The 14925-nt window shown below is 36.2% G+C and overlaps 1 protein-coding gene across 3 annotated transcripts in view; it reads left to right on the forward strand.

Moving 5' to 3' along the window:
* Nucleotides 1-14925, forward strand: part of RPAP2 (RNA polymerase II associated protein 2) — a 116751-nt gene that overhangs the window by 18953 nt on the left and 82873 nt on the right. For all 3 annotated transcript variants that reach the window (XM_053920313.1, XM_053920312.2, XM_024565373.3), the window contains exons 7-9: nt 6112-6147; nt 8530-9442; nt 14790-14872. In XM_053920313.1, the coding sequence (XP_053776288.1) occupies nt 6112-6147; nt 8530-9442; nt 14790-14872 (1032 nt within the window). The remainder of the gene's footprint in view (nt 1-6111; nt 6148-8529; nt 9443-14789; nt 14873-14925) is intronic.

The raw sequence follows: 14925 nt of genomic DNA on the forward strand, positions 1-14925 counted from the left end.
GTACGTGATTTGTGGATTGTATGTTAAGGGTATGTTTAGTTTTGTAGAAATCACCACCATATGAAGGTGAACTTCTGGTGGAGGCGTATCTACCTACGCCTCCATCTTTGGTTGCCTCCTCGCACAACTAAAAGAAGGACAACAACAAATTTAAAAACAGAAAACAACCAGAACTGCCAGAAAATCAAACTGTATAATAAAGTCTGACAACCAAGGAGTTAAAGAAGAAACATTCATCCAGACTGGTATGAGGGGCGGAGATGGACAGCCGGGCAGAGAGGACTTGCCGCGGCAGCTGAAGGACCATGGTGGGCAAGGCAGCGGCTTGCAGACCGGGCAAGGTGGCAGCCAGTGGACCAGACAGTCTCACATTTAGGTGCAGATAAACTGGGAGGAACAAAGCAGACCATGTAACCCAGGGTTCCAGTGCGGGAAAGTAAAGCCTCAAAACCTCTAAATGAAAAAACCTGTGGGGATTGAGGCGACAAGAGAAACTTCCAACCTCACAGGAGAGTTCCTTTGGAGAGACCCACAGACTCCTAGAACTACACAAAACTACTCACCCAGGAATCAGTACCAGAAGGGCCCAATTTGCTTGTGAGTAGGAAGGGAAGTGACTGAAAGTCCAATGAGAGCCGAGCAAGTGACATTGTTCCCTCTTAGACCCCTCCCCCACATACAAAGCCACAACCTAGCAAAGTGGGTTGCCCCACCCTGGTGTATACCTAAGGCTCTGCCTTTTACAATGTAACAGGTGTGCCAAGACAAAAAAATATGGCTCAAGTGAAAGAACAGATCAAAACTCCAGGGAAAAATACAACTGACAAAGAGATAGCCAATCTATCAGATGCACGGTTCAAAAGGATAATCAGGATGCTCACAGAAATGCTTGAGTATGGTCCCAAAATAGAGGAAAAAGTAAAAGCTATTAAGGTGAAATAAAGGAAAATGTACAGGGAACCAACAGTGACAGGAAGGAAACTGGTACTCACATCAATGATTTGGAGCAGAAGGAAGAAATAGACATTCAACCAAAACAGAATGAAGAAAGAATTCAAAAAAAGGAGAAGAGGCTTAGGAAACTCCGGAACAACTCTTTAAACATGCCAACATCCGAATCATAGGGGTACCAGAAGGAGAAAAGGAAGAGCAAGAAATTGAAAACTTAATGTGAAAATATAATAAAGGAGAACTTCCCCAATCTGGCGAACGAAATAGACTTCCAAGAAGTCCAGGAAGCTCAGAGAGTCCCAAAGAAGGTGGACCCAAGGAAACACACACCAAAGCACATCATAATTCCATTACCCAAGATTAAAGATAAAGAGAGAATCTTAAAAGCAGCAAGAGAAAAGGAGACAGTTAGCTACAAAGGAGTTCCCATAAGACTGTCAGCTGATTTCTCAAAAGAGACCTTAAAGGCAAGAAGGGGCTGGAAAGAAGTATTCAGTCATGAAAAGCAAGGACCTGCATCCAAGATTACTCTCTCCAGCAAAGCTGTCATTTAGAATGGAAGGGCAGATAAAGTGCTTCCCAGATAAGGTCAAGTTAAAGGAGTTCATCATCACCAAGCCCTCATTATATGAAATGTTAAAGGGACTTATCTAAGAAAAAGAAGATCAAAACTAAGAACAGTAAAATGACAGCAAACTCACAACTCTCAACAGCTGAACCTAAAAAAACAAAAACAAACTAAGCAAACAACTAGAATAGGAACAGAATCACAGAAATGGAGATCATATTCAGGGGTATCAGTAGGGAGGGGTATGGGGGAGAATGGGGGAAAAGGTACAGGGAATAACAAGCATAATGGTAGGTAAAAAATAGACAGGAGAAGGTTAAGAATGGTATAGGAAATGTAGAAGCCAAAGAACTTATATGTATGACCCATGGATGTGAACTAAGGTGGGGGAATGATTGTGGGAGGGTGTTGCAGGGTGGAGGGGAATAAAGAGAAAAAATGGGTCAACTGTAATAACATAATAAAATATGTTAAAAAAATTAATATATGTGAACATTAAAAAAAAATCACCAAACTGTCTTCCAAAGTGTCTACCATTTTGCATTTCCACCAGCAGTTCATCCTCGTGTCCTCATCAGCATTTGATGTTCTGGAGTTTGGCTATTCTAATAGGTGTGTAATGGTATCTCATTTTTATTATAATTTGCATTTCTCTGATAGCATTTGAAGTGGAGCATCTTTTCATATGCTTATTTGCCATATGTATATCTTCTTTGGTGAGATGCCTGTTAAGGTCTTTGGTGCATGTCTTAATCTCTTCAGACTGCTGTAACAAAATATTGCAGACTGGGTGACTTAGAAACAATAGGAATTTCTTCTCATTGTTATGTATACTGGAAGTCTGAGATTAAGATGTCAGTATGGTTGGTTAAGGACCTTCTTCTGGGTTGTAGACTTCTGGTTATGTCCTCTCATTGTGGAATGGGAAGGGATCTTTCTACTGTTTCTTATAAAGGCACTTATCCCATTGATGGGCTTTGCCAACATGACCTAATCACCTCCCAAAGTGCCCATCTCTTCACGCCATCACTTCGGGCATTAGGATTTAACATACCTTTTTGGGGGGGGGGGGACAAAAACATACAGACCCTTGGGTCAAATTCAGTGTACTGAATTTGAGGTATTCTAATAGGTATATAGTGGTTTCTTACTGTTTTATTTTGCATTTTCCTGATAACATATGTAACATGATGTAGAGCATTTTTACATATGCTTATTTACCATCTGTATATCTTTTTTTTTCTTTCTTTTTCTGTGTATCTTTTTTGGTGAGGTGTTTGTTAAGGTCTTCAGTCCTTTTTTTTTTTTAAATCCTCACACTTGGATATGTTTATTGATTTTAGAGAGAGAGGAAGGTGGGGAGGGTGGGAGGGAAGAAGCAGAGGGGGAGAGAGAGACAGACAGACATCAATCAGTTGCCTCCTATACCAATCCCAAGTGGATTGAACCTGCAACCTAGCTATGTTCTTTTTCAGGTCTGTCTTGTGCAATTATTTTTCTCCTAGTCTGTCACTTGTCTTAATTCTCTTGACAGTATCTTTTGCAGAGCAGAAATTTTTAATTTCAGTGGTTGGTCTGGCTTATCAATTCTTTCTTTCATGGATCATGCCTTTGGTGTCATATCTTAAAAGTCACGGAGGTTTACTCCTATGTTGTCTTCTAGTAGCTTTATACTTTTGCATTTTACGTTTAGGTCAGTGATCTATTTTGAGGTTGTTCATTTATTTGTTATTTTTGTGTGTGTGAAGGGTGTAAGGTCTGTGTACAGATTCATTTTTTTCGCATGTGGGATGTTCAGTTGTTCCAGCACCACTTGTTGAAAAGGCTATCTTTTTTTCTGTGGTATTGCCCTTGCTCCTTTGTCAGAGATAAGTTTACTGTGTTCATGTAGGTCTATTTCTAGGACTTTGTATTCTATTCTAATTATCTATTTGTCTATTCTTTTCAGTACCACACTGTCATGAGTACTGTTGCTTTGTATTAATAGTAAGTCTTCAGTTAAGGTAATGTCAGTTCTTCTCCCTCAGTAGTATGTTAGCTAATGTGGGTATTTACCTCTCCATAAAAATTTTAGAATCAATTTGTCAACATCCACAAAATAATTTACTGAGATTATGGTTGGATTGCATTGACACAGTGTATCAACTTGAGATGAACTAACATCTTGACAATATTGTCTTCCTATTGATGAACACAGAATATCACTCCATTTAGTTCTCTGTATACTTACTTTCATTTCATCCATTTTATAGTCTCTAAAAGGCATTTTTTCTGAGTCACTTCAGAAGTATTGTACAGAGTTTTCATATCCTTGTGGATTCATTTGCTATTATATTTTCTCCTTTTTATACCTATCTTTCTAAGACCTTTTCCTACTCCTTTTTTAATATCATAATGCCCAGCCAAATGTGATTTCTGGTATTGCATAGCAGAATTATCCCTAGAATTAAATTAAACCACCTCTCTACACAGTTCACATCCATACTACAATACAACTTCTTTCTCAAAAATTAGAGCAAAAAGCCTTGCTAACCATATAAGTAAAGGAAATACAAAAGTTTGTATAATCTCTGCTCTCAAAGTGCTTGTGTTCTATTTAAGAAATCAGAATTAAACATGGAAAGTAAGACATTTAGATAATTTAGTACTATCTAAATTTATTATTTAATAAATTAGAATACATGATTAATATGTACTAATATACATACTTTGGAATTTAGAGAAGGGAATGATTTACATTAACAGGTTAGACAGGGAAAACTTTATTTGCCTCATGGAATATGAACTTAGTTCTGAAATATGAGTAAATTTTGGATAGAAATATTAGTCTAGATTTCTTAGAGATGAATTTCATAATATTTAGTCCCATAATTTTTTTCTTAAAAAATCTTTATATGAACTATATCCCTTCAATTATGTCTTCTTTTTTTTATTGTTATTCTACTATAGTTGTCCTATTTTTTTCCCTTTGCCCTCCTCCGCCGAACCCACCTCCATTCCCACAGTCAATTCCCACACTGTTGTCCATGTACATGGGTCATTCATACATGTTCTTTAACTAGTACCTTCCCCATCTTTCCACCCTTATCCCCCTCCCCGCTTCCCTCTGGCTGCTGTCAGTTTCTTCCATGTTAGTATGCCTCTGGTTCTATTTTGCTCATTAGTTTCTTTTGTTCATTAGATTCCTGTTATAAGTGAGATCACATGGTATATTTGTCTTTCACCGACTGTCAGCTTATTTCATTTAGCATAATATTCCCAGTTCCATCCATGCTGCCTTGAAGAGTAGGAGTTCCTTCTTTCTTTTTGCTACATAGTATTCCATTGTGTAAATGTACCACAGTTTTTTGGTCCACTCATCTACTGATTGGCACTTAGGCTGTTTGCAGCACTTGGTTATTGTAAATAGTGCTGCTGTGAACATAGGGGTGCATTAGTTCCTCTGAATTGGTGTTTTGGGATTTTTAGGGTGTAATCCTAGCAGTGGAATCGCTGGGTCAAAAGGCAGTTCCATTTTTTATTTTTTGAAGAAATTCCATACTGTTTTCCACAGTGGCTGCGCCAGTCCGAGTTCCCACCAACAATGCAGTAGGGTTCCCTTTTCTCCACATCCTTGTCAGCACTTGTTGTTTGTTGATTTGTTAATGATAACGACTTTGACAGGTGTAAGGTGATATCTCATTGTGGTTTTAATTTGCATCTCTCTGATAGCTAGTGATGTTGAACATCTTTTCATATGTCTATGGGCCCTCTGTATGTCCTCCTTGGAGAAGTGTCTATTTAGGTCCTTTGCCCGTTTTTTAATTGGATTATTTGTCTTCCTGGTGTTGAGTCATATGAGTTCTTTATATATTTTGGAGATTAAACTCTTGTCTGAGGTATCATTGGCAAATATGTTTTCCCATAGGGTTGGTTCCCTTTTCATTTTAATGATGGTTTCTTTAGCCGTACAGCAGCTTTTTAATTTGATGTAGCCCTATTTGTTTATTTTTTTCCTTTTATTTCCCTTGCCCTAGAAGACATATTGGCAAAAATATTGCTATGTGGGATATCTGAAATTTTACTGCCCATGTTTGCTGCTAGGACTTTTATGGCATCACAGCTTATATTTAAGTTTTTTATCTATTTTGAGTTTATTCTGGTATATGGTGTAAGATGGTCATTTAGTTTCACTTTTTTGCATGTATCATCCACTTCTCCCAACACCACTTACTGAAGAGACTATTTTTACTCCATTGTATGCTCATGCTCCCTTTGTCAAATATTAATTGACCTGGGCTCTCTGTTGTGTTCCACTGATCTATGTGTCTGTTCTTACGCCAGTACCAGCCTGTTTTGATTACAGTGGCCTTGTAGTTTAGTTATGTATCAGGTATTGTGATCCCTCCAACTTTGTTCTTCTTTCTCAAGATTGCTGAGGCTATTCAGGGTCTTTTTAGGTTCCATGTAAATTTTTAGAGTATTTGTTCTAGATCAGTGAAATATACCATTGGTTTTTAAGTTATATTTTCTATCTACTTGATCTGTAAACACTTCAAAGTATTTGACATATCAGTTACCTTCAGTTTTTTATTTCTGTCTTTTTGTCACAGGCATCCTGATTTTCAGCTGCTACAGGAAGGACAGAGGTATGGTCGAATCAGTGTCACTTACCTTCTTTATATTTATGTTAATAGAAACATTAAGAGTAAACCAGGTGGTATGAGCTCTTGGACTTCCTGTGCTGATACATTATGTAAGTGCCCATTCTAGCCCACACAAAGAAATATTTGCCTTGTACAGCTTTTTCCTTTGTGATGGTAAGATGATGTGTTTGCTCTGTATGATTTATTGTGCAGCTGTTTCTACCAAGAAAGTCTAATTGAACCTGTTGAAATATGACACAAACACAGCTTCCATCTGAGATACTATGCTGCTTTGTCAGCTACATTGTGCCAATTACACGTGTTGAAAAGATTTTATAGTTGTATTTTATAGGATTTCAAAACATTAATGTATCAGTTATTTAATTATTTGAAAGAGTGTCTAAAGCATTAATAAAAATTCCAAGTTGTGATTTTTTTTTTCCTAAACTCCCCTCGTGGTGTTGCTTGCCTAACCATAATCATCTTTCAAAACATGTCCTTTTATCTCCCAGAATAAATTGTCCTGGTTATTAGTTATTACCTTAGTTACATGGACTTGAGCACAAGTGAGAGATATTTATTTGTTTATGTATGTCTTTAATTTATAGCTCAAAGTAGTATAGAAAAATATACCTTCAGCCCTGGCTAGGTGGCTTAGTTGGTTGGAGCATCGTCCCATACATCAAAAGGTTGTGGGTTCAATTCCCAGTCAGGGCATATACCTAGGTTGCAGGTTCAGGCTCCAGTCAGGGTGCCTATGGGAGGTGGCTGAAAACACTGATGTCTCTTTCTCTCTCTCTCTCTCTCTCTCTCTCTCTCTCTTTCTCTCTGTCCCCCTCCTACCCTCCCTTTCTTTTCCACTCCTTCTGTCTCTCTAAAAATCAATGAACATATCCTCACGTGTGGATTTTTAAAAATTTAGAAAAATATAATAGCATAAAATTTCAAGGGAAATTATGAAATACATGAAAGCTTTTTTGAAATTAGACTTAACAACAGACAAATCCCATGACTATATAGGCTAGGTTCTAACAAAAAAATGGTATCTAATACTAAATAAACTTTCTCCATTCCCATCCACAATTTTACTTTCAACTCTTAGTGTTTTTCTTTTACACACCCTATCAACCTCCCCACCCAGCATTTTTTTTAATTGTTCCATTATTTATTTAATTTTATTTTTAAAAATCATTTCTAAAAATGTAATAGCCTTTTTGCAGGGAGCAAATTTAGGTTTACAGAAAAATTGCATGAAAAGTAGAGTTCCCATACCCACTACGTACTTCTTGACCCCGAATCCTCTTCATCTGGATCCTTCATAGTTCTGATACATGCATTTGCTTAAGAGTAACTGCTCACCCATCCTTCTTTACCTCGTTTGTATAGACAGAGTTACTCTTTGCCTTCACTCTTTCAGAATTCTTAATCTTTTTCAAACCTGAAAATTGAAGGAATATAGTCAAAGGGAAAACTGTTGTCTTTTATTTTAGCATTATATTGTAATTCTGGAGTTTCAAATATAAATATCTTTCATTGATAAATGTTGATTGCCAACTTTATTTTCTGCTGCGACTGGTTTTCTTATATTTTTCATTCTTTGGAATTTTCTGTATAACTATCAACCAGAATTGGTAAATGTTTAAACATCTCTCTTTATCTTTCAAAGCCTAAACATAGTTTCTATAATATGTGTGCATGTATGTATACATATATGTATATATTTATTTGAGAAACCATTAATGAAGTTTTCAAAAGAAAACCTTTTCTTCTAAAAGGGATGTATGAAACAGTCATAGAAATGGAGCAGGCCAAAATCAAAAATAACTCAGTAGGTTGACATTATCAAATGTTTCTTTTTTCTTTTTCTTGTTCTGTTTTAACACTTTTAAAATAATTGGGTAGGCCCGGCGGGTATGGCTCTGTTGGTTGGAGCATTGTCCCATGTACCTCAAGGTTGAGAGTTCAATTCCTGCTCAGGGCACATACCTGGGTTTGATCCCCAGTCAGGGAATCTATGAGAGGCAACCAGTGGATGTTTCTCTCTGTTACTGATGTTCCTCTCTGTCTCTCTCTCCCACCCTCCCACCCCTACCTCTCTTTCTAAAAAAGCAATGGAAATATGTCCTTGGGTGAGGATAAAAAATTAAAGTAATTGAGGGAAAAGGACAAGGTAAGAAGAGAATTATGTCAAATAAGGTGTACAGAAATTACAGAATTGGAGCATTCTTCTGAAGTGTGAGTGTATGTATACAGGCTTGTATAAATATAAGCCTATGAATAAGGCTTTGCATAGGGAATACAAATTTCTGCCTTGAAAACAAAGTATGAATACTGTGGGACATTCTGTTTTTCTGTTACAATTATTTTGTTTCTTTTCTTCTACAGTGGCCATTCTGGAGAAGAAGTACAGTTATGCAATAAGCCCATTAAAACATCAGATATTGACAATCCCGGCCATTTTGAGAAGCAGTATGAATCTAGTTCTTCTAGCACTCATAGTGATAGTAGCAGTGATAATGAACAAGACTTTGTTTCCTCCATTCTACCAGGAAACAGACCAAGTGCAACGGGTATAAGGCCACAGCTGCACAAAAAAAGCATCATGAAAAAGAAAGCTGGTCAAAACGCTAACTTCAAGCAAGAACACAAAGAACAGACAGTAGTAGATGTCACTGAGCAGTTAGGCAATTGCAGATTAGATAATCAAGAAAAAGCTGCTGCTTGTGAACTTCCTTTACAGAAAGTAAATAGTCAGATTTCTTCAAATAGTCCTTTGCGACAAAAATTAGAAGCTTCAGAAATTTCTGAAAATAAATACAATAGTTCAGAAATAACTCTAGTAGGCATAAGTAAGAAAAGTGCTGAGCATTTTAAGAGGAAATTTGCCAAATCAAACCAAGTTTCTAGGTCAGCTCCTAGTGCAGTGCAGGTGTGTCCTGAAGTTGCAAAGGCAAACTTACTTAGAGTTCTGAAGGAGACTTTGATTGAGTGGAGGACCGAAGAAACTTTGAGGTTTTTGAATGGCCAGAATTATGCTTCCGCCCCTCTGGTTAAAGAAGAACTTGATGAAGATGACGTGAACTCTGACCCAGATAGTCATTCTCCTGCCTTACGAGAATCTCAGGACAGCTTGGATGAGTCTTTGCCTTTTAGGGCCTCAGGTACAGCCATTAAACCACTGCCAAGTTATGAGAGCTTGAAAAAAGAAACCGAAACACTAAACCTAAGGATCAGAGAGTTTTATAGAGGGCGATATGTTTTAAATGAAGAAACCACCAAATCACAAGACTCAGAAGAGGTATGTCCTAATGATAATGAGTTTTCCATGTTGCTAACATAAGGAAATCTTGGAGCAGGAAATAAAATACTGAGGAAATAATTTTTAAATTTTCAGAAGACTTCTTTAGTTGGTCAGTCTTTTGGTTTAAAATGCCATCTCCAGTATTGGCATTACTATTTTACAAATAAGTTGAAGTTTGCCCCTGAAAATTTTTATCCATGTGGAACATTTTTCTCTAATGTAGAAAGAGCCTAGAATTGTGGGACAGAGTTTTCTTTAAACCTAGCTCTTTATATAATAAGTAGAATCTCTGAAGAGACTTGTATTTTCTTCATTGGTATTATTCTTTCAGATTTCTTCATGGGGTATGTATCTTTGTGTTTGATTTCCATTGGGACAGTACACAGTGGAGTAGATTTGCTAGTTGAATGTTGAAATATTCGCTTGTATAATATTTGACAAACATACCCACTCAAAATATTATAAAAGAAAATAATATATTAGAGGAGACTTTTGGGAAATAATAGAGAGGAAGTGGAAAGAGCATATTCAGGTAAGACGTAGATTTGAATATTCGCTGTCATTTACTAGTTCTATGAGAAGATAGTTTCTTGATTTTGAGTGCATATCCGTAAATGGGACTATAAATAGCTTTCCTTGCGCAATTGTTATGAGTTTTAAAGATAATGTATGTAAATAATTTATCGCAGTGCTTTACATATAATTGGTACTCAGTAAATACAGTTATATGTAGAGACTGAGTTTATGCCACTGAGATTTAGGGAGATTTTTCAGTATTTCTAATACCCAGTTTTGGTTGATGTATAGTTTGGGAAATTAAGTCATTTGACATGAAGAGGAATAGGAATATCCTGGTTTTTACCACAAAACTTTGTTACTAAAGATTTCTGAGTAAATGTGGCTTTAAATTTAATAACACATTTGGAGATTTACAAAGAAGGTAAAAGTGGAAATAGTAAAAATTTAGGAGTTTCTTATATTTCTACAGTATATTGCCTAAATCAGTACTATATTTGAAATCACTTCAATTGTATTATTAGACAAACTTTTTTTTATTGTTGTTCAAGTACAGTTTTCTGCCTTTTCCCTCCACCCCAGCTGAACCCCCCAGTCCTCCCCACCTCCCTCCTGTTTTCACCCACCCTCCCCGTTATTGTCCATGTGTGCTTTATTAGACAAACTTTTATATTAAGCTTGAAGGAACGTTGATTTCTGTCAGCTGAATAAGCCTACCTTAGTACATAAATTGTTTTTATCATTTTTATGCTCATAACCCTTAAGAAGGAAAAATTAACCCCTGAAATTTGACTGCTCTTCTGTTGCACAGTGTTATATAACTTTTTCATTGAAGTATAGTACAAATAAGTGTACAGCTCATTGAATTATCACAGATGAACCCTATCCAGACTGAGAAATTTGAGTCAACCAGAGCCCCACTATGTCTCTAACTAGTCATTACCTCATTCCAAAATGAATGACTCTTATAAGCGCAGATAAGTTTTGCCAATTTTGAACTATATATAAATGGATTCACACAGTATATATTCTTTGGTGTCCAGTTTAGTTCATGCAACATTATGTTCATGAAGCATTTGTTGTTGCCTGTAACTCTAGTTTTATTCTTTTATTGCTGCATAGTATTCCATTATAGAAATGTACCACAATTTATGTATATTAATGAGCATTTAGGCTGTTTCAGTTTGGGGCTATTATGAACTGCTGTTAAGAACTTTCTTGTATACAGGGTCTGGCAGAAGTAGTGCCTGGGCGAGTGTGGTTGGTAGGGTAATAACATGGGTGTAATAATTTATAGTCTTAATTTGAACATTTCACCTAAAATGTCACATGGTGTGCTTGAGTGTGATATTGTTATGTTACAGAATTACATGCTTGTGATTTTGTAATAAAATAGGGCATTATTTGTGCCAGACCCTGAATTTCTTTCCTAATGTGCATGCATTTGTTTCTGTTGGGTATGTGTCTAGGACGGGAATTTCTGGGTCATAGTGTATGGGTATATGCACCTATAATACAGAATGACAGATGGTTTTCCAACATGGTTGCGGCAGTTTATATTCTACCACCACAGTCTGGGAAGGCCCGTTACTCCGCACTCTTACAATGCTTGATAGTGTTAGGTTTTAACCTTCTGGTGGTGTTGCTTTTTGGTTACATTTCTCTGATGATTAATGAGTTGAGCACTGTTCCTTTGCTTATTGACCATTTGGATAGTGTCTTTTGTGAAGTGCCTGAATCTTTTTTCCATTTACCTGTTGAATATATCTAGGCATTTTTTTTACTGATCTGTAGGGATTTTTTATTTATTGAGGATTCAAGCTCATTCTTAGTTATGTGTATTGTGAATACCGTCTTTCACTCTGAGACTGGCCATTTCACTCTCATTACTGGGTCTTCAGTCTAGTGACTTTAAGAATATTTGCTTAGCCCAGGTTATTTAATCTTCTAGAAGCTTTGTTGTTTTCCTTTCACATCTTGAGACCTGCAGTTCATTTGGGATTGATTTTTGTTTATTGTGAGGAGTATAGGTCAGATCCCATTGTTTTCCTTTTGGGAAATGGGTATACATCAGAATTGAGAAGCATTATTGATTTTTGTTTGTTTGCTCACTCCATCAGAGGTGGAAGAGGCAGGTCAAAATTTCTTACCAAATTATGGATTTGTTATCTCTCCTTTTAGTTTTATCAATTTTACTTTTAATATGTTGAGACCATGTTATTGGGTACAAATCTAAGATTGTAAGTCTTCCTTGAAAATTGAATCTTCAGCGTTACGGAGTAACCTTTCTCTACATTGGTTTTTCCCTTTTAAGAGTCTACTTCACTGACACTACCATTCTTTATTAGTATTTTCAAGGACAACCTTTTTTTTAAAGCTAGGCTGATAATCTTTATCTTTTATGTGGAGGATTTAGTCCATTTACATTTAATGTCATAATTGATATAACTGGGTTTAAATTTACCATCTCACTTGTTGGTTGTTGCTTTCTGCATTCTATCTGTTCTGTGTTCCCCTTTTATTCCTTTTTAGCTTTCTTTGTATTAAATACAATTATTCCATTTTTTACCCTGTGTTAGCTTCTTGTACATTTTTTACTAATTGTCAAGTGGTTACGCTAAAGATTAAAACATAAATCTTCGTCTTATTAATGTCTAATGTAACTTAATACTTTTATTGCTTCCTGAATGTTTACCTTCATTTACCCTCTCTTTACTTATTTGCTCTTGTGTGTGCTTTTGTTCTGTCTACATTTTAAATCCTACAAGATTATTTATTGTCAGTATTCAGTTGTATTTGTCTAGTTAATTACTCTTTCATGTTTTTCATTTCTTACTGCATCTCTATTCTTCCATCTGGGATCATTCGCCTTGGGCCTAAAGAATATCCTTTGTTTCTGGACACATGGACAAAGCCAAAGGGGGATGGGATCAAGGGTGGGAAGACAATGGAGACAACTGTACTCAAACAACAACAAAAAAAAAAGAAAGAAAGAAAATAATATCCTTTGTTTCTGGTAGTGCCAGTTCACTACTGATAAATTTTCTCAGCTTTTTTTAAAAAAGATTTTATTTATTTCTTTTTAGAGAGAGAGGAAAGGAGGGAGAAAGACAGGGAGAAAAACATCAATGTGTGGTTGCCTCTTACACGTCCCCAGCCGGGGACCCAGCCGAAACCCAGGCATGTGCCCTGACCAAGAACCGAACTGGCGACCCCTTGGTTCGCAGGCTGACATTCAATCCACTGACCCACACCAGTCAGGGCTCAGTTTTTATCTGTAGCAAAAATTTTTATTTTACTTTTACTTTTGAAAGATATTTTTTTGGATATTGAATTCTAGATTAGCAATTATTTTCTTTCAGCCCATCGAAAGTGTTTCCTTGTCTTTGACTTCCATGTATTATTCTTGTTGCTGTTTTTTTTTTTTTTTTTACAAATACTGTGTTTTCTTTAGCTACTTTTAGACTTTTTTTTCTTTAGTTACCCTCAGTTTTAAAATGCTTTGCTCAGTGATTATATTTGTTCTTTTGCTGTAGTAATACTTGAGTCTGTGACTTAATGGAATACTCTCAAATATTATCAGGTGCTCCAGCTACAGATATGTTAGACTTTTTCATTGTAATCCTCTTTGTCTCAGATTTCTTGTGCTTGGCGTTATGTGGAGGGGGAAAGGGGGTGATGGGTGTGACTGTGCTTCATTCTGCATATTTGTCAGCATTCTCTCTTCAGTTAAATCTGTCCATTGAGTTCTTTTAAATACTTTATTTTTCAGTTTTAGGATTTTCATTTGATTCTCTTATATAGTTTTGAGTTCTCTGCTGAAATTTTCTTGTCATTTTTTTAAACATTTAACGCAGTTGTTTTAAAGAAGCTGATAACTTCATTATCTGGATTTCTTGAGGGTGTATTTCTATAGGCTCGTGTTTCAGATTTTGATTATATTGTCTCATTTTTTCATTATGTGGCAAACATTGTATATTATACATTACTGAGATAACTTGAGACCCAGGCTGATGTTATCATTCTGTAGAATGGATTTATGTTTGCTTCTGGCAGATAATTTGTGGCTGTCCCAAATCACCTTAATCCAGTCAGGAATTAAGATGATTTGAGGCCGGGCTTCAGTCTCTATAAGATCCAGTCTGTTTCCTGTTCATTCTTACTCCTAGAGTGTGATCCTTCTAAGTTCTGGTCTCAAACATGGGGAGGGTCGCCAGTGCCTCTTCCTTCTTGGCATGCCCCAAACTCTGCTGTTCATTAAAAAAGCAGTGCTCAGGTTCTCAGTATCTAAATCACCTCTTCTGAAATTAGTCAGTGGCCTCTCTGGAATTACCTTCTCCTGAATCTCAGGCCATAATTCTTTACTTCCTAGTTAGCAGTCTGATTCTTTCAAACAAATGTGGGGTTTTTTTCCCAGCTTTTTTCAGTTCTCAGCAGGAGGGGTGGTTTGAATTATCTTGTCTGCCATTTCTAGAAGCGGAATTCCCCACAACATATTTATAGTATTTGCTCATTTCAATCTTTTAATCTCCTACATTTATGTAGCATTTAGCAGTTTACAAAGTCTTTTTGTATACACTTAGTATTCCTTTTATACAGATGTGCAAACAGTCTTAAAGGAGGGCAGATGACTTGAGCAAGTTCACATCAGCCTAATGAGTGAACTGATACTCAGATTTAAATCTTATAATTTCCAAGTTGAGTTTTTATTCTACCATACCACAAGTATTAACTTGTGTTTTAATGTTAATTGTTCTCATCAAATAAAGAATGTTAAATTCATGGTTTTGTTTTGTTTTGTTTTGTTTTGTTTAAAAATGTGATTCAGCACGATCCCACCTTTCCACTGATAGATTCACGTTCTCAGAACCAGATTAGAAAACGCATCGTACTTGAAAAGTTGAGTAAAGTGTAAGTATGGAATTTTCATTCCACTTTCACAGTGTTTTTAAATTAACTTTGTT

The sequence above is a fragment of the Desmodus rotundus genome, chromosome 3 (genome assembly GCF_022682495.2).
Source record: "Desmodus rotundus isolate HL8 chromosome 3, HLdesRot8A.1, whole genome shotgun sequence".
In the NCBI taxonomy this organism is placed as follows: Eukaryota; Metazoa; Chordata; class Mammalia; order Chiroptera; family Phyllostomidae; genus Desmodus; species Desmodus rotundus.